Genomic DNA, 25,598 nt, shown 5'->3' on the forward strand with positions numbered 1-25,598 from the left:
CACCATTGATCTCACCTAGAACGATCAACACGAGAGAAAGGAAAATCAATATCTCAAAATAGAGAGAAAGATTATACGACAATAGAAAGTTTTTTATATGGTAAATTGAATCATGAGTTGAAGTTAAGGAGTGATGTATCTATTTAAAGAGGCAAAGTCACCGGACCCTAACGGGTTTACTTGATGTGGGCTGACTCAGATAACCCACAACTATATTTTAATTGGCATATGTGCTTTTTTAAAGACTAATTTTTTGCCTGTACTTCTATTTTATTTCATGTTTTATATGAGATTAGATACTACAACCTTTTACTTAAAGGTCATATTCATACACTTTTATCATTAAATCAAACTAGTAGTTTTAATGACCCATGTGTTACTTGTTGAATGTGTATAATTAACCGTATTTTTTATATAAAATATATATACATGAAACTAAAAATTACAGATCCTTTTTATCAATTAAATAAGCTAAATTCCCACCAAATAATTCTTACAACACGCTATTACATAACTTCTGTACTATTAAAAATCTAACAAATGAAATAAGCTAGAAAAATAAGAACTTATTGAATTTTTCTTGTGGCTAAAACTTTATAAATAATCTCCATCCATCACTCCATGTTGTTCCTGTGTTGCTAGAGGTGCATCATCGGAATCGAAACATGCATAGTTAGTACCTTAATTAACCAAAGTTAGTTTACAAATGGAATTCTTAAATAAATCTACTAACATTTAAATTCGGTAACACGTACAAAAATTCTAACAATCTAAACATTCAGTATCCCGGAAACATAGGCGGCGGCGGTGACGGGTAACGCGCCCCACTATTCGGTGGAAGAACCACATCATCAAAGGGAACCGGAGACGGAACCGGCGGGGGCGTAGGTACCGGAGGAGGTGGGCTTGGTATTGGTGGTGGTGGTGGTTGAACCGGGGGCGGTGGTGGCTGAACCGGTGGTGGTGGTGGTTGAACCGGTGGAGGAGGTGGTTGAACCGGTGGCGGTTTAGGTGGTTCTGGTGAGGGTGTTGGTGGCGGTTTTGGCACAGGTGGAGGTTTCTTTTTTGGGGGTTTTCGCTTTTTAGACTCCTCGTCGCTCTCAGCCGGCGGTTTACACCCGGTAGCTTCACAATCAATCTCCCGGTTCACCACCGGTTCACACTTCTCCTCGGTTCTTTGATCCTCTTTTTTGGGTAAACAATTCTCCTTGTAGTCCAAAACAAGGTCCGGTCTAACCCGTTTTTCACATTTTGGTTCCAGTCCGTTAAAATAATTGTTTGAAAATGTAAAGTTTGTTAACTTAGGTAACGTGCAAATATTTTCAACTACCGAACCAATCAACTCATTTTTACGGATGTCAATTACTTCAACACACTTGAAGTTTTGGAAACCTTCAGGAATAGCCCCCACAAATTTGTTTTCACTCAAATCCAATATTGTGATGTTCTCTAGTAACCCTAATTCATCCGGTACACAACCGGACAACTCGTTATCGGTGAAAATAACCTCGTCTAAGCATTTCATCTGCCCGATGCCTTTAGGAATGCATCCTTTGAAATGGTTGTTTGCGAACACGATAACCGAAGCGTTTGAGTTTCCGATGTTTTCAGGTATTTCTGAGGAAAATCGATTGTTGTTTAAGAAAATAGCGTCAAGGTTCATGTCAAATAGTTGAGGGGGTAACTCTCCTTCAAAGTTGTTATACCTTATGTCTAGATACCTTAATCTACGCATTTCCAAAACAACGTGAGGGAAAGGGCCCACGAGTCGGTTGTTACTTACGTCTAATTCGTGTAAGATCGTAAGCTTTGAGAAGCTTTCGGGGAGAATCCCGCAAAATCTATTGGAATTTACATGAAATATGCTAAGATCGGTTAATAGCCCCAAATGTGGCACGAGATGGCCTGCGATATCAGCATGGTTTAGATCAATCCCAGCGACAGTCATTGAGTTAGGATCATCAGGTGCTTTTGCACAAAACACACCATTGTACGAGCACACATCTTCGCCTTCCCAATTTTTGGTCATGTCTTCTGGGTCTGAAAATATGAACCTTTTCCATTCTTGGAGAGCATAATATGCCTTTTTAAGCCTAAAATTAGGAAAATGTAAACGGGCATCAATGTTGATTTCAAAACTACCAGTAAATAGAGGGTCGGTTTCTTTTGTTTGGGCGAGGTGACGTCGCGTGTTTAGCGAAAGAGATAGCGACCGGGACGAGATAATGGAGAAAAGAGAGAGGAAAAGAAGGCAGCATAAGGCTTTCATGGTGGAAGGTTTTGGGCATAGTTTGGTTAAAGGAACTCCATTATACAAGGAAGAATTATGGAGGGAATTATATATGGTTATGGAATCTATATCATCATATTTACCAACAAATCCTCTTCATGCCATGAAAACAACAATATATGTTTATTTCTTGAGACATTCCTTCATTGTCGCTAGATTTTGTTAAAGAGGACACTAAAAAACAAGAGGTGGTCGTTATTCTTGATTTATATATATTCTTGATTTATTTCAGTTTATTAGTGTGAGATAGGAGGTTCAAACCTCACTACCACCAATTTATATGGGAGATATGAGGGATGACCATGGCTTGCCAGGGTTCGAGTCCTGATCTCACCCGGTTTTACCGGCTCCTCGCTGTCGTGCCATTTGGCGGGCGTGGGGGTCGGGTTTTATCCGGTGAATCCCTCAATAGGTGGACCGCTACGGGCTCCGTCCGTCCGGACTAGTGGCCGGCTCGGGCTACCTTTAGCCAATGGGAGCCGCGTACGGAATACCCGGCGTTACTTAGTTGGCCGTTCAAAAAAAATATATATATATATTTGCCAGTTTTGTTGTGTATCATTATAACTTTCAATATTGAATGTCATCCACATATAGATAAAAGTCTGAATCAATTATTAATATTTGAAAGGTGTGGTGAGAAGCATGAGCTTTTGAATAAATAAGAAATCTAGCTAGCGGAGTGTTACGTTTAGTCGAGTTGATGTTTCCTTGGTTTTTCTTCTTGAAGAGTGAGGTTCTATTAGAGGTGCATAAATGTTCTTGTAAATAGTATAAATCATGTTGATGACCCGGAGTTGACTACTTGACTATATGTGATATTATTTACGTTCTAAAGCTAAAAAGCAAGTTTCTTGCTTCGTTAACAATGTATATGTTTCAATTTAGGTGCAAATGTTGTTTTGTGTTCAGGGCCGGCTCAACACTTTAAGTGGCCTAAAACTCACAACACATTTAAGGCCTCTTTCTATAAGTCATTGTTGAAGTATAGAAAAAAAGTTAATTGTTAATTCAAAATTAATATAATTTTCATTATATTGTTGAAGTATAGAGAAAAAGTTAATTGATATTTTATAATTTTCATTAACATATTACTTCGTATTTAGTTCTAAGCAATAGTAATATGTAAGTCGGATAAACTTTGGACATATTATTTTATTTTAATTATTGGATATTCGTATAACTTTAAATATACTATTTTATCCAGGTTTTTTTACATTTGAATATATATTTTATTACAAAGAGTTATATTTCAAATATATATGTTTCTATTTTCCAAATACATATAGAATATTTTTTTACAAGTTTATTTAAGAGAAAAACACAAAGTGTATTCTAAGTAACTACGTATTTTAAAACTTCCGATTATTTTATATTAAAATGTAAAAGTAACAAAAGAAAAATGATATTTTTTGTTGTATTAAAAATAAAAAGAGGATATGTTTTGGATAATCACCACAGCCGTTTTTAAGTAGTAAAAAGTTAAATTGCTTTTACCAGATATTTTTTTTTGCTAGCAACTATATCTTCTCAAAGATGATAACAATTACCAACAACAAAAACAGAGCAAAGCCACAACCTATCACTTTTGTTTCAAAAGCTTCTTCTCTTCTCTTTACAAAACATAAATAAATGCACTATCAATGGCGTAATTTGCTAAGAAAATAGGCTATGGAATATTTTAAAAAAATGAAGTCTTTAAAATATGGAGGCCTAAAAGTTTTGCCTTACAATCTTCACACTAGAGCCGGCACTGTTTGTGTTTTTAGATCATCCACGTACTAAAGCTAAAACCAAGTTACTTGTTTCGTTAACAATGTATATGCTTCAATTTTTTTTGAACGGCAGATTAGGATCACTCACGGACCACTAGAGTATCATCGTGTCACCAGCAGAATCACGCGATCATATCCATCCCCACTAGGCAATAATGCCTAACCACCAATTCAAGAGGAAACCCAATAATCTTGGGAAACCCCCTTGTAGGATTCGAACCCAGGATCTTATGGTCCCTAAGTCTTATCCCACCACCAGGATGCCACTAGGCTATAAAACCATGGACATGCTTCAATTTAGGTGCAAAAGTTGTTTTGTGTTTTTAGATCATCCAACAACTTACTAGTCATTCCCATTTTAGTGGGATGGTAAGATGATTAAAATGTGAAAAAAAAATAGAAGATTATGAATTCAAAACTTCAAATCCCGTAAAGTGCAAAAAAAAATAACTTTTCTTTTAAAAAAAATACAACTTACTATCATCAAGTTGTTTAAACCTTTTCAAAATCAACACATATTTGACACATTTTAGATGAAATATATTAATAGCTTATGTATTAGGCCATGTATAGTGGGCTACAAACTCGAACGTATTGAGAGACTTAGGGCGAGAACATCCCCTCGGTTATAAGTGGTGGTGGTTGGGGGGGGGGGATATGGATTTGTTGCCTGGAATGTTTTTTGTATAATATTATTATAGTAGTACGTGTGTGTATATCTTAATTATCTATATATAAGCAAAACCTTTCTAAATTCTCTCAAGTCACCAAATTGTTTTATTTGTAAATAGAGGCTTCTCATGCATTTGATCTGAATTCACGGGTATGGGTCATCAAACCCATATAACCCTTAAATGAGTTATAACATCTCATTAAATTAAAAATTAATCTCACCAAATATTTGATATGAAAATCCTATAAAATATGGATATACTAAAAATTAGTATCCGATTTAAAAAAAAACTACATCATTTATAATTAATAAACAATTTATTGTAAAAAATAAACAAGTTATCGGTCTTAGCAAACCTAAATAGCTTTTAAACCGGGTTATAACATCTCAGTTATTTGTGAAACTCTTTCATCATCAAATCCTAAGTATACTATCAACTTTCTTACAATAAATTAAAATAAAATTCATTATACACACACACACACACACATATATTAGAATTATTCGTAATGTAAAACGAATAATCCAAAAATATATATAAACATTTTAAGGCAAGTAGTGAGTTCAATTTCCATCAACAATATATTTTTAATTTTGTCATTCATGAAGGAATATTGTAAAAATTGGAAACTTGTACACTTGGCCCGCCTATGTGGATGGTCTCATCAAATGATATGTGAAAAATGGTGTTGCTTTAATAGTATAGGTAGATAGGGGAGATGTTTGGTTTAAGAATATTTTACCTTTATTACATTAAAAATTCATCTTTTATTTTTGAAAATATTCAATTTCCGATAATCAAAATGATCTAAGAGCATTCACAGCCCATCCTTCATCATTGTCTTCATAATTACACTAAAAAACACTACATGTCTCTCTCATGTTCAATTAAATAATATATTTTTATAGTTTTATCATTACAATGTTCTCTTTCATTTACTCGCAACCAAATAAACAAGTATTAAAAAATAAATAGGCGCAATCAAATTTTCCTCAAATTTACAAAAAAATCATTGTTTTTCTCTCACAACTAGCGGTGTTCACGGTCCGGTTTGAACGGTTTTTGGGTTAAACCGTGACCAAACCATTAGTACCGGTTTTTGATAATTGAAAACCGAAATCGAACCGTCAACAATCAAAACCGAACCAAACCGAACCGTTACTAACTGTCTGGTCCGGTTTGTTTTCACGGTTTAAAGTCTTAAACTTGTTTGTCTTTATAATAAAAACCCACAAAAAATAAAACAAAACATTATCCAAAATGCATAGAACAATCTTGTTTCATCTCATTATTCAAATAAAAGAAATAAAATATAACCGTCTTATGAAATAATCTAAAAGCACAAGCCTTAAGTTTATATATCTACAGATTGTGGTATGCTGCTACACTTTAAAGCTAAAAATAGATTTAACCTATATTCATATTAAGTAATTGAATCAAATATTAAATATAGATAACTAAATATATGTATTATAAAATATGGTCGAGATACTGTACAATAATGCCTTAACGTATGATAGGTACGCGAGACGCTAAAATGAAAAAAACAAAGGCAAAAGTACTAAAACGCTAAAAAACGCTCAACTAAACCCTAAAACGCTCAAACAAAGACCTAAAACGCTCAAAAACGGTTTTCGCGAAAAAAAGTGAAAAATTGATCGATTAACCATCAAAAACTGTTTTTTTTTCGGTAACAAAATGATTAATTGGATATTTACTGACAATTCCGAGATGTTGGGATGTGAATTCATGGATCGATTTCATGAAAAAATGGATTTGCGTACCTGTTGCACGTTAATGTATTATTGTATTGAATCTTTTCCCTATAAAATATATAACAAGAACTAAAATATATTATCAAATCTAATGGTCCGGTCCGGTTTTATTCGAACGGTTATTAAATAAACTGTAAATCAAACCGTTCATTATGGTTGACCGACCGAAATTTATAAACAAAAACCAACCGCGAAACAAAACCGACGATCTGTTTAGACGGTTTAAAACCGAACCGTAAACGCCTCTGCTGACAATCACTTGTAACTCAGACCATATAAATTGCCAATTCTTTATTTCTTCCTACATGATTTTAGGGGATTGATTGTAACGTCCGGTTTTCAGTTACGTTTTCTTTTTCAAACCCGGTTGACTCAACAAGCAATTTCCCGCCATCAACAATACTCAAAACCCTAGACATCCTCCTCAGTGGTGATCGCTTCAAACACCAAGCAGCAGAAATGGTGAGTAATAAGAGGGTACAAAAGAGTGACGGAGTTGCAGAGTATGAGCAGTCTCGAGAGGAACGAATCAAACAGAACCTTCAACGGATGCAGAGCCTCGACCTCTCTCGTCTCGTAATCTCAAACCCAAAACTGTTCGTCCACAGAAACCCCCGGTTTCATCGGCTGGTTTGCCCAGACGATCTTCTAGGTTTTCATACATTTTATTTTACTTTTTATTATTATAGTAGTAATAATTACAATATACATTTCTTTATCGATCCGTGGATTTTAGGTGTTCCTTTGGGCTGAAAGCCAGAACCAAAACTTCGGTTTTATATGTTTTGCCATTTGAGTTTGCAAGTTTTGGGATGAAACTTATTTTTTTGCCAAAATTAATAAATTTGGACCTAAATCAATCGGTTAAATAATAGCTAATTGATCAATTATTACATATTTGGGTTAAAGTATTTGAGCTACATATTTATTAAATTATTTTAAGTTACCTATAATAAAAAATAAAGAATGAGAATCTATAAATTCGGGTTGTTATATTTGATTTTTATTACATGCAAAACCAAAACAGAATCGTAAGTTTGGTGTTCAAAAATTATAAAACCAAACCGTTAGTTTTTGTTTATGTTCGGTTTTTTGGTTTCATGTACACCCCTGCTTACAATATATATATCTGGTTATGTTACGATTAGATCTTGATTATGCAACTAACATGCTTGGTTGGTGGAAAGAATCCGATTTCTTCACTTTAATGCTTGTTTGGTTTAGGGATTTTGTCATGGACTTATGGTGTTTAGGGTTATTAGGTTAATTTGACCTCTTTATAATCATTTCTGCTTAAGTCATCAATTCATTTGAACCATCTGCTAATCTGTTTACTTCACCTATTGCATCCCGACATTGAAAACTACGGATTTTATGGCGTGTTTTTGTTTTAAAGTATCTTATTTGTTCTTTAAATTTTGTAACATTGTATAGGATAAAGGTCTTGCCCACTGTTAGTTATACTGATTCAGCAAGGCCTCCTAGTAAAGAAGGAACCAGGTGTCATCAATGCAGGTTTTGTGTTCTCTGTTTCTCTTTATATGAGTCGATTTAATGCACACTGCATATTTAGGCTGTTTAAGTAAACATGTCTTCATTATATACCACTGCTTGCCATATGTATACAGTATACTCATGATGGTGTTAATGAAAACTGCAAATTTACTCGGTCACTAATTCATATTTTGCAGGGAGAAAACTACAGGTCTTTGTACTAAATGCTGCAAGTGTTCAAATCTTAAAGGACAGCTATGTGGTGATTGCTTGTTCAGGAGGTTAAGTAGAAGACCCTTTCTTCCTAGTTCGGTTTATTATTTTTGTCACTTGAACTATATTTATCAACTATAAGTATACATGTTGGTCCTCTGTGCAGATATGGTGAGAATGTTGTAGAAGCAAACGCAAATCCGGGTTGGATATGTCCTGTATGTAGAGACATATGCAACTGCATTGTCTGTGGCAGATTAAAAGGGCAGGAACCCACCGGAGATATATACAAAAAGGTTAACTTGATCAACCCTACATATCCAAATACCATTTATTAGTTAACAGTTATGACCAAAAATGGTGAGTATTAGTAATATTTATGTTTACATTGTTTCAGGTGTTACGTCTTGGGTACCAGTCGGTGGCTCATTATCTCATTCACACAGAAAGCAAGAACACGCAGATGATAAAACCTCATGAAGATGGCCACAAATAGATAAAATGATAATTGTTTTTTGGAATCAATGTTGAGTTTTTATGATAGTTGTTTTTTGGAATCAATGTTTTGTTTCTATGGTATATTGGTTTTGAAAGGTACAATCCAATGGTTTTGTAACATGTTAGATGACTGCTTATGATAGACAAATGCAACATTTTGTGAGTGGGTTAATTTGATAATAAGTTTAAAAGGGTGGGAATTCACCAGAGGACGGTTGGCTTCATCAGCCTTATAATGCCTCAACTGGTGACTCGGAGAGTTGTGGGTGTACATTTTAGTGGGTTTAGTAATAGATTATTAGGGCTTGAGTCAAGATAAGTAATTTTGATACGGTCCAACTTTTCGGGTGTTGCAGATGAACACTAACGCCATATGTAATGGGCTACATTTAGGAGCGAATTCCGGCGAGAAAGCGCGCACCCCTCCCTCCACCCTCGATTTAGGGGTGTGGGGGGGGGGGGGTCGCCGAATATATTATTATTGTATTCAAAAAATAACCGTTGGCCCAAACGGTCATATTTAAAAAGTAGCAAATTATTTTAAACAATATATATATACATATAACTCTTCTTCTCCAAACTCATATCCATAATCCATTTCATACACTACACATAACCAAGTTCTTCAAAAACAACAAAAAAAATGAATCCTAAAAACAATTTGAACCACCCATTCCCTCCTTTCGGTCAATTTTCATGGTTAGCAAAATCAACCGAACGTAAACATGCAATGGAACCCGAACACCCGAACCAAAACTATCAGTTTCCTTTTCCCCTACCCGAACTTAAACATGTGTGCCAATTACCTCATGCCTCAAAACCTCATGTCGGCTTTCGGGTCTCCCCAACCGGAGCCGTAGCTGGTGACGGTGCCAGAGACTCAAATGACACGGGCCTCCGGTTCAAGCCAAAAGCCGGCCTGTAACACAAAAAAAAGAACAACCGGGGGAGCCGATGGCGCAACGTGATCCATACAAGCAATGGACCGAGGAGGAGGAAGTAGCCCTCGCAAGGGCTTAGAACGTCGTTTCGGATGAAAGCCGACGTTGGTAAGTATATTAATATTAACTATTTATATAACTTTATTTAGTATTTATTAAAAATGTATATTAATTGTGACAAATAATTTTAATTTGTAGCTAACTTTCAAGCCGTCGGGATATTTTGGAGGAAAGTATTTGAAGCTTAGCTTGCGTTAACGGGTAAACCCGAAGACTACCGGGGTAAAGAAGCGGTTCAAGCCCACTGGAAGGCCCTTAATTCCGATTGCCAAAAATTTGTCGGGATATATTGCGCGGGACCGGTTGGCGTAGCAGCCAAAACGACGCCGACATCCAATCTAAAGCGTTAAGCGACTTTCGAGCTCAAGGGCAAACCGAAGGGCGGATCGTGAAAGAGTTCAAGCATTTAAATTGTTGGGAAAAACTAAGGGTATGCGCGAAATGGAATGGGGCACCCACAGTTTCGGTCGCTCGACGAGCCGGCGCATCATCCCGGCCTTTAAAAAAGTCGAGGACATCGTTGTCGACAAATCTGAGCACACCAAACACACCCTCCGATGCTCGTAACTTCAACTTTGTTGACGAAAACGACGCGGTTAATTTAGACGACGACGACGACGAAGAAGTACATGAGTTGGATCGACCCCACGGGAGAGCAAGAAAAATAATACAAATAAAGGGGAGGGTTCGTCGTCGTCACGATTCAATACGCTGACTTGTGAAGGAGTCGAACATCTAAACGAGGTGTTCAGTCGTTTCGAAACACACGCCGTGGAAATGGGAAACGACATGAAAGCATCCAACAAATACCACGAAAAGCTAGCCCATACGTTTTAACTACGACAAATGAAAAACTACGAATCCCTCAAAGCGGACGGGTTACATGAAAAAGGCCGCATTATTGCAACGACGACAAGTTGAAAAAATGCACGAATATTATGGATATTAATTTTTTTTTGTTATGTATTTTTTTGTATTTCTTTTTGAATTTTAATGTATTTTTATTTAATTATTTAATTTAATGGGTTTTTATTTGTTTAGTTTAATTATAGAAAGAAAATAATAAAAGATGGTGACGTGGCAGTGAGAGGCTACAACACCATTACATTCCAACAACAAAAACCTATCATTTGCTGACCGAGCGCCACGTGTCACAATTCGCCCAATTTGTAGCCTCTCCGCTACACATAGCCTAAACAACGACTTTTAGATATAAATTTGACAAATATAGACGATAATTATAATTATGATTACGATAAACAAAAACAAGGTTCTTAAGAGTAAACAATTAAGTATATTGGGCTAATTATGAATTAATTAACTGGGTTGCTAACTTGAGTAATTTATTATTTTTGGCCCTAACTATTAAACAAAACAACTGATTGGCTAATTTATAAAAATAAAAGTTAAATTTCAGACAGTAAGACACATAATTTACCCACAAATATGATTTGTATGATCTATATATTATTATTAAAAGCTTGGGCCCCTCTTGATAACATGCCCTCATCGGTAACTAAGGCTTGGCCCACCTCAAGCTCTCGTAGGGGTGGTTCAATGGTAAGCATTTTAATAGAATCCCGATTAGTTTAGAAGACATATGTTTATCTTATTATTTGAAAGGTTGATATTTATCCCTAAAATAAGGGATTCCTTGTTGTATATATTGTAATCTATTATTGTGAATGAAATAAGGGGGGAAACGTTTACATCTTTCATGGTATCAATAGCCTAAGATCCTATCCCCTCTCCTAACCCTAGCCGATTCTTCTACAATCGGCCTCTCCTTATGTGTTCTTCTCGTATCCCTTCAGTCTCCCTTAATCCTTTGAACATGGAGGCCAAACTCCATCCAGCCATAACGGTGTCCAACATTAAACACTTCGTCCCCATTACCCTCAACAACGAAGATGCTCAATACAACACATGGTCCGAACTCTTCCGGATCCATTGCACGGCCTATCTTGTAGACGATCACCTTGCTCCACGTCCTGCCACACAATCTTCTACTTCCACCGAAAATGACAAGGCTGCTGTAGGTGCTGCCACAGATCAGGAACAATGGAGACGGATTGACGCCATTGTTTTACAATGGATTTACGGGACGATCTCACACGACCTAATCCAAACAATCATGAAGAAGAACGCAACGGCGCATGATGCATGGGTCGCCCTAGAGAACCTATTCCAAGACAACAAGTGCTCTCGTGCTCTTCATCTACAATCCAAACTTACTAATACACGTTTGGAATCGTTCAAGGATATGGCTTCTTATTGCCAAGAGGTTAAAGTGCTAGCCGACCGCCTCGCAAACGTTGATATCCCGCTTACTCACACTCAACTAGTCCTAAAGCTGCTTGGGGGGCTAACTGAACAATATCACACCATCGCCGCCATTATTCGGAACACAGAGCCGCTCCCAGATTTCAATATCGTCCGTTCAAAGCTATGTCAAGAAGAGTCGGAACGGGAGGCCATGTCACTCCACTCCGCAACACAGGCCGGTCAGGCCCTTGCGGCTTCCTCAAAACCAGATACATATCTCTCCGACTCCTCCTCTACCAGCCGCGCTGATGCATCTAGTGAACGTGGACGTGGTAGGACACGCGGACGTGGCCGCGGTCGCGGCCGAGGTTACACTGGCAGAGGTTGTGGACAACAAGTCCAACAACAACCTGGATACTATGCTCTTTGGGCTTCCTTCTTGGGTCATTGGCCCAACACAACTCAAGCCAATACAAACTGGCAGGCCTGGGCCGCTTCACCCCCTGCCCCTATCCGACCTAAAACAAGCAGCCCCAACAGAACACAGGACAAGGTATTCTAGGCCCGAGGCCGACACAAGCATACCCCATGGGGTACACACCTACAGATATTGACCAGGCTCTCTACACTATGTCGCTCCACCCTCCGGAGCAGCCCTGGTTCATGGACACCGGCGCCTCAAATCATATGACAAATAACCCAGGTAATTTTTCGTCTTTTTCTAATAAGGGTATCTCACGAAACATAGTTGTAGGCGACGGTAATACCATACCGGTAACTGGACATGGCAATCAAACCTTACCACCACCCTTTCCGCCACTTAAACTTAATAACGTTCTGCTAGCCCCACACATAATTAAAAACTTATTGTCGGTTCGTCGCCTTACAACCGACAATCAAGTTTCTATTAAATTTGACCCTTATGGTTTTCTTTTGAAGAATCTCAAGACCAAGGCGTGTATCCTCCGCAGCAATAGCACCGGGGACCTCTATCCTTTGACGCCGGAGACACCATCTTCATTTGCTGCAATCTCGCAAGACGTGTGGCATCAACGATTAGGTCATCCGGGTCCTGAGTCTTTACAGTCACTCAAAAATTCCAATTATATTTCTTGTAATAAGTCAAACGTTAAACTCTGTCAGTCATGTGTTTTTGGTAAAAGTATTAGACTTCCCTTTACTAATTCTACTACTTCTACTTTTATGCCTTTTGATTTATTACATAGTGACTTGTGGACATCCCCAATTATAAGTACCGGTGGACATCGATATTACATACTATTTATCGATGATTTGACCAATTTTTTATGGACTTTTCCTCTTTCTCATAAATCTCACGTCCTAGATGCTTTCAAACAACTTTACAAATTAATCCAAACCCAATTTGAACGATCGGTAAAACAAATACAATGCGATAACGGAAAGGAATACTCCAATAGTTCCTTTCAAGCATTCTGCCAAAAACACGGAATGCTCTTCCGATTTTCTTGCCCTACACATCCTCGCAAAATGGGAAGGCTGAACGTAAAATTCGGTCTTTAAACAACATCATTCGCACCATTCTAGCCCAAGCCAATCTACCCAACAACCTTTGGCATCACGCGCTAGAGGTTGCAACATATTTAATGAATATCCTACCTTCCAAAACAATCAACAATCAAACTGTAACACCCCGCAACCGCAGCGGAAACGTAAACGGGATGCGACAGACACCTCTGATATCAACCACATTGTATATAAAGAAAACTGAATGCATTAATATACTTCAAAATTACATTATCTCGTATTTCATTACCGTCTAGGTGATACACACATCATACCATACGATACATAATTCTATCTGTCATAATGTATCCTAACATCCCGCACGCAAATCTTACACACATCAAGCACTTAGCACGTAAGCAATCACTTCATCTTAATTGTACCTGAAAAGCATGTGAGAAAACGGGTCAACTACGAATAGTTGGTGAGTTTCACAATTTTAGTAAACCATGATAAATCCATATCATAATATAATATTATCTGGGGACACTGTTAACCCAGTACTGTACTCACTCCGGGGACAATGTTAACCCAGAAACACTTTTATGAACCCCTGGGGACACTGTTAACCCAGTACTGTACTCACTCCGGGGGCAATGTTAACCCGGAAACACTTCTAAAGACATCTGGGGACACTGTTAACCCAGTCCTGTACTCACTCCGTACGATTCCCGTACAATCAAATATTTATAAATACACGCAAATCCATGCGTTCAGTATGTATTTAAACATTTCAATAGTAACATGCTTTCCGCCCCGGGAAAATATTTGAAAACAATTCAGAAAAAGGGGCTCGTGAAACTCACCTTAGCACATGCAAGCAGGTAACAACAATCATTATCAATTAACGCGTCCAATCTGTAATATGATCCCTAAGATCGTTATTATACACTTATTGTTTATATAATCTTTTAACCGTATCAACTGGTACATCTGGGGACACTGTTAACCCAGCACTGTACCCGTTCTGGGGGCAAGGTTAACCCAGAAACACTTCTCCGGACTCAGATTGTGATGTCGTTTAGAGTTCCATGATCACAACAACTATTAGTCGTTTTTCTCGTTTTGCGTGCCTAGCACGGTTATCCGTTTTTATGTTTCAAAAATGAGTTTGGTCACACACGACCCGAAAATAGTGGTTGACTGGTAATTTAATTAAAGATGTGAAATTATAGCTCGGTTTAGACGTCCCGATTGGCCGCGGGACCCGTTTCCGTCTTTGGCGTACCGGAAACTGTTAAAATAGGTTAAAATTACTCAAATCATCCGAATTATTTTCGAATGATTTATTTTTACTTGTCTAACTCATTTATATGAAAATAGCTCATTTTTAGGGTTTTTATACACCAGTCAGCTCGCTTAAGCGAACTTCACCGGTTTACGCGTTTTAACTTTAAAAGTTTGATAATTAGCACAAATAATTATCCGTTTACTCTCGGATCTTGAAATTTTGCACAAATCACTTTTTAACAGTGGGAAATTTTATAAAAATATTTCCAGAATTAATTCTTATATTTAAAATTTATTTATCTATTTTTAACACCATTTAAACACTAAATATGTCGTAAATACCAAATGATCTTAGAAAAATCCCAAATTTTTCCTGGATGTCCCCTGCCATCCACATAGTCCCCTGTAATTTTTCCAGAACTAAAATATTCTTTTACATGCCCTTTTTACTAAAACCGAGCTAGAAATCCCTAGAACTCGTTTAACCGAAAAGCCTACTTAGACTTCTCCAACGGACCTCAAATTTTGTGTGTGACTTATACATGATATGAAAAGCTTATCTGCAATTTTCCAGAATTTTTCATGATATTTAACTATTTTTCACCATTTTTGGCCAAAACCAAGCATTAAATTCACCAAATGTTCATCCTTTATCCAAAAATTACCAAAAATTCACAGAACTCATATTTTCATGTGTTTAACACCTCTGTAAAATTTCATGACCTAACTCTAAAGCATCAATAATCTGTCCAAATTTCCCAAAACCGAACATAACCGAATATACCTTTCGTTTTCCGCCACTACAAGCTACAAACTCATCTTTCCGCCTTATCTACCACTAAATACAGAGCCTACAAACAACATACCACAATACCAAGCAAGTTACACTCACGATCAAGCAATTTCTTTCATGGTTACGGTTATGATACTAAAACAAAGATTTAACCGTAAAAATTCGTTTTTGATTCGTTTAACTCCTTTCTTGGACCAAGATCCCTTATATAACCCGTATACATCACTTGATCGTATAAGAATCGGTTCCATCTCGGGTTTTCACCCTTTTTCACTTGGAAACCTCATTTTCTTGAAAGAAAACTCAAGAAACGAACATAAACACGTACATACACGATCTTTACCTTGGTTTTTCTTGCTAGGGTCTCGGGTTTTGGTTCAAGAACTTGAGAGAATTGGTGGTTTGTTGGATTATGTTTGTAAAAAAAAAAATGAAATGAAGTGTGGGGAGAGGTGGTCCGATCGGACCTTTGGAGGGTGGGGTGGGGACCCACATCTTCATTTGTGGCCACATATTCGGATACTCGTAATCCGGATAATGTTTTGGATAATCTGGTTCAGTTCGTTTTTCGGTTAAACGTTTAATTCGGCTTAAAACGAGGCTAAAACGGTCGTTTTTCGGCTTAAAAATAAAATTTATATAAAACCGAATTAAAAACTTAAACCATGACATTTATTAACTTAAAATATCATAGTATTAATAATTGTGCATCTTTTTCGGCTTGATCGATCGTCTCTTGCTCGGTTTGGTAATAAAGGTTTCGTTTAACGTACCGACGTACCATTAAATCGAAATCCTTTTTCTGCGCTTTAATCCACTTATCCTGAAGCTTTAATACTTCGTAACATCACTAAATATCATATATCTCGTCTATAATTGAACCCTCGATTCATTCGGGTTTCAATAACTATCGATCGTTTGATCGCATATTCAATACGGTGAATTATATATTCACGTACAATCAATACAATGAACCATGTATTCTCGTATAATTACCATGGTAACTCATGTACCCGACATTACATATGACGTAACTAACGTCTACCGGTTAGGGTATACCTGGTTTCGTCGGAATCGTTACACAAACCCCCACCCAACTTCTATATCACCGAACACCGACATACGAACACCTTAGAGTGTTCGGATGTTTGTGTTATCCCTTACTTCCACATACTACCATCCACAAACTACAACATCGATCCAAACCGTGTGTTTTTCTCGGGTACCCTACTCAACATCGTGGGTACAAATGCCTAGATCTCTCTAATAATAAAATAATCATCTGTCGTCATGTAAGATTCGACGAAAACGTTTTCCCATTCCGCAATATTAACCAACCGAAACTACAAACTTATACTTTCCTTACCGATCCAATTCATATCTCTCACTGGCCTCATATTGACCCAAACCCAAATTCCTATCCTACTCATAACCAGCACCCTACACCACCAACACCTGTCCCCGGTACCCCTCCCAACACAACTCACCAGCCTACCACTATTACCTACTCGAGACGACCCAAACCGCCAGTGGCCCAATCTCAACAGCCTGCCCAAACCACTGTTCCGTCTCAAATCACCACCCCTCAGCCCGAACCCACTTCACAAACGCAAAACAAAACAGCCCCCACTCCCTCGGCACCACCCACCTCGAGCCGAACCATCAGAACCCGGTCGATGGACGGCATCTCCAAACCAAGACAAACTTTTAATCTCAATACTATCTCACCCGTACCCATTCCCCGCAATCCTACTGTTGCCTTGTCCATACCGGAATGGCGCCATGCAATGACTGTTGAATTTGATGCCCTTATTAAGAATAAGATGTGGGAATTGGTTCCGCGTACACACGATATGAACATAATACGAAGCATGTGGCTATTCCGTCACAAGTTTAAATCGGACGGTTCTCTAGAAAGGTATAAAGCGAGGCTGGTATGTGACGGAAGAAACCAACAAATGGGGGTAGACTGTGGTGAAACCTTCAGCCCGGTGGTTAAACCGGCAACCATACGCACCGTCTTATCACTAGCCTTGACCCAGTCATGGTTCATACACTAGCTCGATGTGACAAATGCGTTCTTACATGGCAATTTGAATGAAACAGTGTATATGTATCAGCCCATGGGTTTTCGTAACCCACAATATCCTGATCATGTCTGCCGATTAACGAAATCTTTATACGGGTTAAAACAGGCACCATGGGCGTGGTACCAATGGTTCACAGATTTTGTTACCACCATGGGCTTTGTACAAAGTAAGTGTGATAATTCGCTTTTCGTATTTCATTAGGGGAGTGACACAGCATATCTTCTTATCTATGTCGACGACATTATTCTTACCACATCCTCTGATAATCTACGGGTCAGCCTTATCGCCACCTTAGCAGCGGAGTTTGCAATGAAAGACCTTGGGCCCCTTAGTTTCTTCTTGGGCATCTCTGTTAAACGAACCGGAAATACTCTTTTTTTATCTCAACAAAATTATGTTAGTGATATTCTGGAACGCGCGGGAATGACCACATGTAAATCTGTCCCGACTCCAGTCGATACAAAACCAAAACTCAGCAATAATGACGGTGAAGATTTTCGTGATCCAACCCTTTACCGCAGCTTGGCCGGCGCCCTTCAATATCTTACGTTTACTAGGCCGGATATTTCGTACGCGGTACAACAAGTATGCATTCACATGCATGCTCCTAAAATCTCTCATTGGAATGCTCTCCTTCAAGTTCTGCGGTATCTTCGAGGCACAACCAGCTACGGTCTCACGCTTGCACTGTTCAAGGAATCCACACTGAGGGCTTACACCGATGCCGATTGGGCTGGTTGCCCGGACACTCGTCAGTCCACCTCTGGTTATTGCATGTACGTTGGAGAAAATTTGCTGTCTTGGTCTTCAAAACGACAAACCACAGTTTCAAGGTCGAGTGCTGAAGCGGAATACAGGCAGTGGCGGATCCAGGAATTTTTTTTAGGTGGTTCCCTCTTAATTTATAAGGTGGTTCCTACGCGTCTTCTATATATCCGTACACTATTATTTCGAAACTCGGGTGGTTCCGGGGAACCACCCGTTTGTATGCTGGATCCGCCATTGAATACAGGGGGGTTGCAAATGTGGTAGCTGAAATTTGTTGGCTACGTAATTTATTACTCGAGCTACATAGACCGCTTTCGAAGGCTACACTGGTTTACTGTGATAACATTAGTGCAATATACCTGTCGGGGAATCCGGTTCAACACCAACGCACCAAGCACATTGAACTCGACATTCATTTTGTTCGTGAACAAGTAAGAAAGGGTCACGTCCGGATTGTTCATGTCCCAACTAGATTTCAGATAGCAGACATTTTCACAAAGGGTCTACCAAAGTTATTGTTCGATGACTTCAGATCCAGTCTAAGCATTCGGCCTCCTCCTGCTTCGACTGCGGGGGTGTAATAGAATCCCGATTAGTTTAGAAGACATATGTTTATCTTATTATTTGAAAGGTTGATATTTATCCCTAAAATAAGGGATTGCTGGCTGTATATATTGTAATCTATTATTGTGAATGAAAGAAGGGGGAAAACGTTTACATCTTTCACGTTTGACTCTTTTGATAGAAATGACAGTTTATATCCAACTTTTAGTTTGAAAAGTTATTTTAAAATTTCATAGATTATATTTATTAATGTGTTTAAAAAGTTATTTTTTCAACCATCCGTGTGTCACACAGACATATAGACTAGTATATTATATATATATATAATTGTGTAAATGAGATTCTATATCGGTCTTTTATTTAAAATACAAAATGGTGCCATGCCAATGGTTTGAAATTAGAAAAATGTGAAATGTAGCCTTGGCGCTTGACAATTCAAAACAGGCAATATTACCTTTTTAGTTTTGAAGCCCGGTTTTATGATTCGGATCCCGCCGACCCAATAAAGAGTTTTCCGCCATCAACAACTCCTCCAGCCAATCACGTCCTTATAACATAACATGGACTGAAAAGCCTAGGTTGATTCTCATTCCTCCGGTATTGCAGCAGAAATGGTGAGCAAGAGTGAGGGCGTTGCCGAGTACGAGCAGTCTAGAGAGGAACCTTCAGCGGATGCAAAGCCTCGGCATTGCCGAGCTCTCTCATAACCTCAAACCCAAACCCAAACCCAAACCCAAAACCCTTCGTCCACAGAAACCCTTGCCCTCATCGTCTGCCTCTCCGAGACGGTCTTCTAGGTAACATTTGAAAGGGGCTTTTAGGTTTTAACACATTATTGAGATTAATATAATAATCGTTTAAATGTATATCCCGTTATCTTACCATTAGATCTTAATTATGCTACTAAATTTTTGAATCGGTTCGAAAGGATCTCATTTCCTCATCTTAATGCTTGTTTAGTTTCGGCATTTTATTGGTGTAAAACTGCAAAAGCCAAACCAGAACAAAAATTGGCGGTTTGGTTTTTTGTTTTGTTTGAAAACTAAGTTTGGTTTTGGGTGTAATTAAAACCAACAAAACCTAATCGAGTACCGAACACATTGGATTTCATTTTTATTTTGAATTTTTAAGTCAATTATAATAATTTAATATTTCGGTCAACCCAAATAATTTTATTATTAACTAAGAAAAATGTTTAGTTCCAACTCAATATTTTTTGGCCCACTTCTCTTGTCGGCCCAAAAATTTCTAGCCCAGATGGCAAAACCGAAACTGGACGTCTTTAAAAAACTCAAAAGCCGAAGTTTTGGTTTTTGGTTCAGTTTTAGTCTATAATCGACCTAAATCGAACCGTGCACACACCTAGATTTTGTCATGGATTTAAGGTGTTTAGGGATAATAGGTTGCTTTGACTTTTTTTGTCATGTTAATAATTATTTTTTCTAGTTATCAATCCATTTGATCTATCTGCTAATTTGTTTACATCTATTACTAGACATTTAAAACCGGATTTGTTGGCATGCTTTTGTTTTAATGGGGTATGATGTCATCCTATTTGTTCTTGAACTTTTGTATCATTATACAGGATAAAGATCTTGCCCACTGTTAGTTATGCAGAGAAGCGCACACCAAAAGAAAAGGTTGTCAAGAATGTTGTAATTGTAATAAAGGAAGGTTCAAAACCTGAGGTTTATACTGAAGAGCATGAAAAGATGTTGGGTGATCACAAAGAAACCTGGAAACTTGCGGTGGATGGGTATGATGATGAGGGGAACCGCATTTATGATGGATTTGCAGGAAAGAGCTGCCATCAATGCAGGTTTTTGATTTTCAGTTTTTTTATATTTTAGTTTTGCCTAATCGCAATATGTTTGGTAAAATGTGATGCTTATTTTGATTTTCAGACATGTGAGTGGTTAAGCAAGATTGTTAATGTTACCTCGTATAGTGTGTATCACTATATTTTTCTATGTTGGAACATTATTTCAACCTGTTACCAAAAGTATAAAAGTGGTGTCAATTCAGAAGTAATAAAAGAGTTGTTTTTTTAGATAAAATGCTTTTGCAGCGAACATTAAAGTCTGTACTCTTTACTTAGTGATTAAAAATTACGCCCTGCTTGCGATGCGCACATATAATGTATATATTTGTGAACCATTGGGTGGGCAAAAGTGAAACTGCACTAATTTTGATGTTATTTTACTAATCTTGTGAAAATAACGTTAAGAGTGGCGGAAGGTTAATCAGGCATCATGTGGTGGCGTTGATAGCCGAAAGACAAGGTTACATGCACCAATCGGCCGGTGTCCCGATGGTTGAGTGTTATGTGCCTTATGTCCAAGGCTTGATGCAAAACTTCTATCGAGGGGGGGGGGGTGTCTCACTGGAAGCAACCTCTCTATTCTTACAGGGTAGAGGTAAGGCTGTCTGCATCTTACCCTCCTTAGACCCTACCATAGCTTTGCTATTGGTGGTATTTACTGAGTACGATGATGATGGTTAGTGATTAATAATACACTAATGCTAGTGGTCGTAATTTTTGGCACGTCACGACTCATGAGAATATCAACGTTTTGGGTTGTCGTATATAACTCTTTTAATAAACAATCAGTGTTGGTTTGACCTGCTTAACTAAATGGTTGGCATGTTTAACATGTTTAAGTTAACTTACTGACCCAATAACCTGTTTATTTAAACATGTCGGCCTACAACACGTTTAACCCGTTTATTACAATTTGCCAACTCGTTTGCAACTTGATTACAATTTAACTTGTTTACACGTTTGGCTCGTTTAATTGAGTTAAACAAGCTCTGTTTGGGTTCAACTTGAACCTGCCAGCCCACCACTATTAGCATTATGCATTGCTAAAGCAAACAAAGAGGCGAATAAACTGCATATTTTGCTCATGTATATTTATGATAGTGTTGGAGTTCATATAATGAAATCTGCATATTCACTCAGCCACTAATTCATATATTGCAGGCAGAAAACCATAGAAGGCAAGATCTAGGACCGGTGAAGTTCATAAAGGATACAGATGGGCATGTACTGGTCAAGGAGCAGGACATCAAGCTAAGATGGCAAACCTACTTCCACAATCATTTTAACAATGGGAGAGCTTACCAAGAAGAACATGACAACACAAACTTTCAACGACAACAATCGAATAACTGCTACTGCCGACGGATCACACGAGAAGAGGTGAAGGATGCACTTAGGAGGATGGGAAGGTCTAAGGCGGTTGGCCCAGACAACATACCCATCGAGGTGTGGAAGTGTCTGGGGGAGGAAGGAGTCATGTGGTTAACTACTCTGTTCAATAGTATTCTCAAATCAGGTAAGATGCCAGACCAGTGGAGGAGCAGCGTTGTAGTTCCTATCTATAAGAACAAAGGAGACGCCCAATGTTGTGGTAACTACCGAGGGATCAAACTACTAAGTCATACTATGAAGCTATGGGAAAGAATGATTGAGGTTAGACTTAGACGAGAAACTCAGGTTACGGTCAACCAATTTGGCTTCATGCCGGGGCGTTCCACCACAGAGGCAATACACCTTATAAGAAGATTAATGGAAAAGTATAGGGAGAAGAAGCGTGATCTACATATGGTGTTTATTGACCTAGAAAAGGCTTACGACAGTGTGCCACGACAAGTGCTCTGGGAGTGCTTGGAGGGTAGAAGAGTGCCCAGGAAATACATAGAGATAATTATGGATATGTATCAGGAGTGAAACAAGTGTCCGTGCGCCAGTGGGGGATACTGATTTCTTTCCTGTAGAGGTAGGTCTTCCCCAGGGGTCAGCGTTGAGCCCGTTTCTTTTTGCAGTAGTCTTGGATGAGTTGTCAAAGTCGATTCAGGGGACTCTCCCGTGGTGCATGATGTTCGCAGACGATATTGTGTTACTTGCTGAGAAAAAACAAGATCTAAACATGAGGCTTGAGGAGTGGCGAACAACCTTAGAGACAAAAGGTTTAAAGATTAGTCGATCTAAGACGGAGTACCTCCACTGTGATTTTGGTGGGATAAACGACAATGAAGACGCACAGATCACAATTGAAGGGCAGGTGGTCTCGCAGGTAACGAAGTTCAAGTATTTAGGATCATTTGTACAGAGCGATGGGGAATTAGACAGTGATGTGACCCACCGAGTTCAGGTAGGATGGTGTAGATGGAAAGCAGCCACAGGTATATTGTGCGACAAGAGTTTCCCGACTAAACTAAAGAGAAAATTCTATAGGGTGGCAGTTAGACCTGCAATGCTATATGGAATAGATTGTTGGGCCATCAAGAAGGCACAAGTGCGGAAGATAGAGGTAGTAGAAATGAGAATGCTACGTTGGATGTGTGGGCACACAAGGCTAGACCGAATAAGAAACGTTGTGTTTCGCGAGAGATTAGGGTTGGCGAACATAGCAGACAAGATAAGAGAGTGGAGATTGAGATGGTTTGGACATGTAAAGAGAAGACAGACGACGAATCCTGTTAGATCCGTAGAAAACATTACTATAGAGGGGAGTAGGGGTAGAGGACGACCGAAATTGAATTGGGATGAGAGGATTAGGCATGATTTGATAGACCTAAACCTCTCCGAGGACATGGTTGAGGATAGGAATTCGTGGATAAGTAGAATTAAAGTTAAAGATTTTTAGAGAGAATTGAATACCTTAGGGCTTAGACTTAACTTATTTAGGTCACATACCATACCGGTATTTCCCTTACATATATTATTATTATTAGCTTTTATATAGCTGTTAAACTGTGATCTTATTATTAATATTATTATAATTAATAGTAGTTTTTATATAACTGTTAAACTTTGATTTCCTTTATTTTGCTTCATACACATGTACTTAGAGCCGAGGGTCTCTCTGGAAGCCACCTCTTTATTCCTTTGGATAGAGGTACGGTGTGCCTACATCCCACCCTCCCCAGACCCTACTTATAGCTTTGCTGTCGGTGGGATTTTACTGGGCATGATTGATTGATTAATTGCAGGCAGAAAACCATAGGTCTTCGTACTAAATGCTGCAAGTGTACAAGTGTTCAAGGACAGTTATGTGGTGATTGTTTGTACATGAGGTTAAGTACAAGATTTATGCCATTTTGATCCTTTTGTCGCTTGAACTATATTTCTCAACTATAAGCTTACATGCTGGTCATCTGTGCAGATATGGAGAGAATGTTATAGAAGCAAATGCAAATCCTGATTGGGTTTGTCCCGTCTGTAGAGATATATGCAACTGCAGTCGCTGTCGCAGAGTCAAAGGGTGGAAACCCACCGGAAGTCTTTACAGGAAGGTTAATTTCATCAACCTTACAATATCTAAAATACCACTTATTAATAACATAATTATGATCAAGAGTAGTGAGTATTAGTAATATTTATGTTAAAAATTTAGGCATTACACCTTGGGTACAAATCTGTGGCTCATTATCTCATTCACACCCGGGGGCCTCATGGAAAGCAAGAAGACATTGATGATGAAACCGAGTGTTCACCGACAGATAAAGAAGGCGAGCTGTTGGATGAAAATGTTGATGATAACACGGATGAAGATGTCAAATCTATTTCAACTAAAAAAATCACCAAACATCATGGTAAAGGTGATGACGATGATGCTGATTCAGATTATAAGTCTGATCCTCATGGTGATGATGATGAAAATGATGATGGTGATGAAGAAGATGATTTTAGTGAAGATGATTAGATGCATTGCAGTGGTTGATAAATGATAGCTGTTTTTTGGAATCAGTCTTTGTTTTTGGGTACCTGAAGTGGTCACAATCAGTCTTGTTTTTATGGTAGTGCTGCATTTTTTTGTTTCAAGACTGAAATTTGGTTAATATGTTTGTTTTGAAAGGTACCATTAACATGTAGAAGTTTGATGTTTGAATCCAACTTATCTAGTTTTATGCCATTATATATAGTAGAAGTCTAAGTTTTTGTTTGTTTGCTTGATACGGTTCAATTAGGATAGCGACAAGTTCGAGAGGGAGGGAGGGCAAAGCTTAGTTTTTCACTTAATACAATTCTAACTGTAATAAAATATTTTACTACTATTTTATTTCATTTTTTGAGGAGTTAAGATAAGGGATTTGATAGTTTCCGTGGCGTTAGTTTAGAAGAACATGGGTTATAAACTTATGACTTATGAAGCAGTGCATAGTTGGAGTCTTTGTTACTTTTATTGTTACGTTTGCACTTTGCTTAATTTGTAGAAATTCGTTCGTATAAAAGAAATTAAAACACCATATATTCGTATAAAAGAAATTAAAACACCATATAAAAGTAAGAGAAAATTATCATTTGACTCCCTGAAAAATATCTGTGGGAGACCTTTGGACCACTGACAACTAATTTGCGCTTGTTGTGCTCTTATATTTATCCGGCGCGCTTTTTCTGCTCCTTCCGTCAGTTGACCGTCATTGACTAACCAAAAAAGGTTGAAATGGCCATTTTACCCCTAAGCCTATAATTAATTATAAAATTTATCTTTCAAAATCGTGTAGATGATGGGGTTCGAACCCCCCGATATTTGGTTTAACAACAAACAAAACCTACCATTTGAACAGATATGATGTTTGTTATACATATACAATATGAAATCTATATTCATCAC

At 38.1% G+C, this 25,598-nt stretch overlaps 1 protein-coding gene and 1 pseudogene across 1 annotated transcript; one reads left to right on the plus strand and one right to left on the minus strand.

Annotated features, from left to right (window-relative positions):
• Positions 1-674: 674 nt before the first annotated feature.
• On the minus strand, positions 675-2,383 carry LOC143610539 (leucine-rich repeat extensin-like protein 2 pseudogene; annotated as a pseudogene).
• A 17,264-nt stretch (positions 2,384-19,647) lies between these two features.
• Positions 19,648-24,962, plus strand: LOC143610538 (uncharacterized). Its single transcript, XM_077084994.1, has 5 exons — positions 19,648-19,772; positions 20,561-20,794; positions 23,974-24,057; positions 24,147-24,276; positions 24,378-24,962. Exons 1-5 carry the CDS (start codon positions 19,648-19,650, stop codon positions 24,684-24,686), a joined length of 882 nt encoding a protein of 293 aa, XP_076941109.1. The 3' UTR covers positions 24,687-24,962.
• Positions 24,963-25,598: the final 636 nt, after the last annotated feature.

This window comes from Bidens hawaiensis, unplaced genomic scaffold (genome assembly GCF_021521415.1).
Source record: "Bidens hawaiensis isolate Kalapana, Puna unplaced genomic scaffold, B.hawaiensis_p1.1 tig00026662_1, whole genome shotgun sequence".
In the NCBI taxonomy this organism is placed as follows: domain Eukaryota; kingdom Viridiplantae; phylum Streptophyta; class Magnoliopsida; order Asterales; family Asteraceae; genus Bidens; species Bidens hawaiensis.

Coding starts and splice junctions, on each gene's coding strand:
- LOC143610538 (XM_077084994.1), top strand. CDS start 19,648: ATGCAAAGCCTCGGCATTGCCGAGCTCTCTCATAACCTCAAACCCAAA. Junction 24,058..24,146: donor GGTGATTGTTTGTACATGAG/GTTAAGTACAAG, acceptor TCATCTGTGCAG/ATATGGAGAGAATGTTATAG. Junction 24,277..24,377: donor CCGGAAGTCTTTACAGGAAG/GTTAATTTCATC, acceptor TTAAAAATTTAG/GCATTACACCTTGGGTACAA.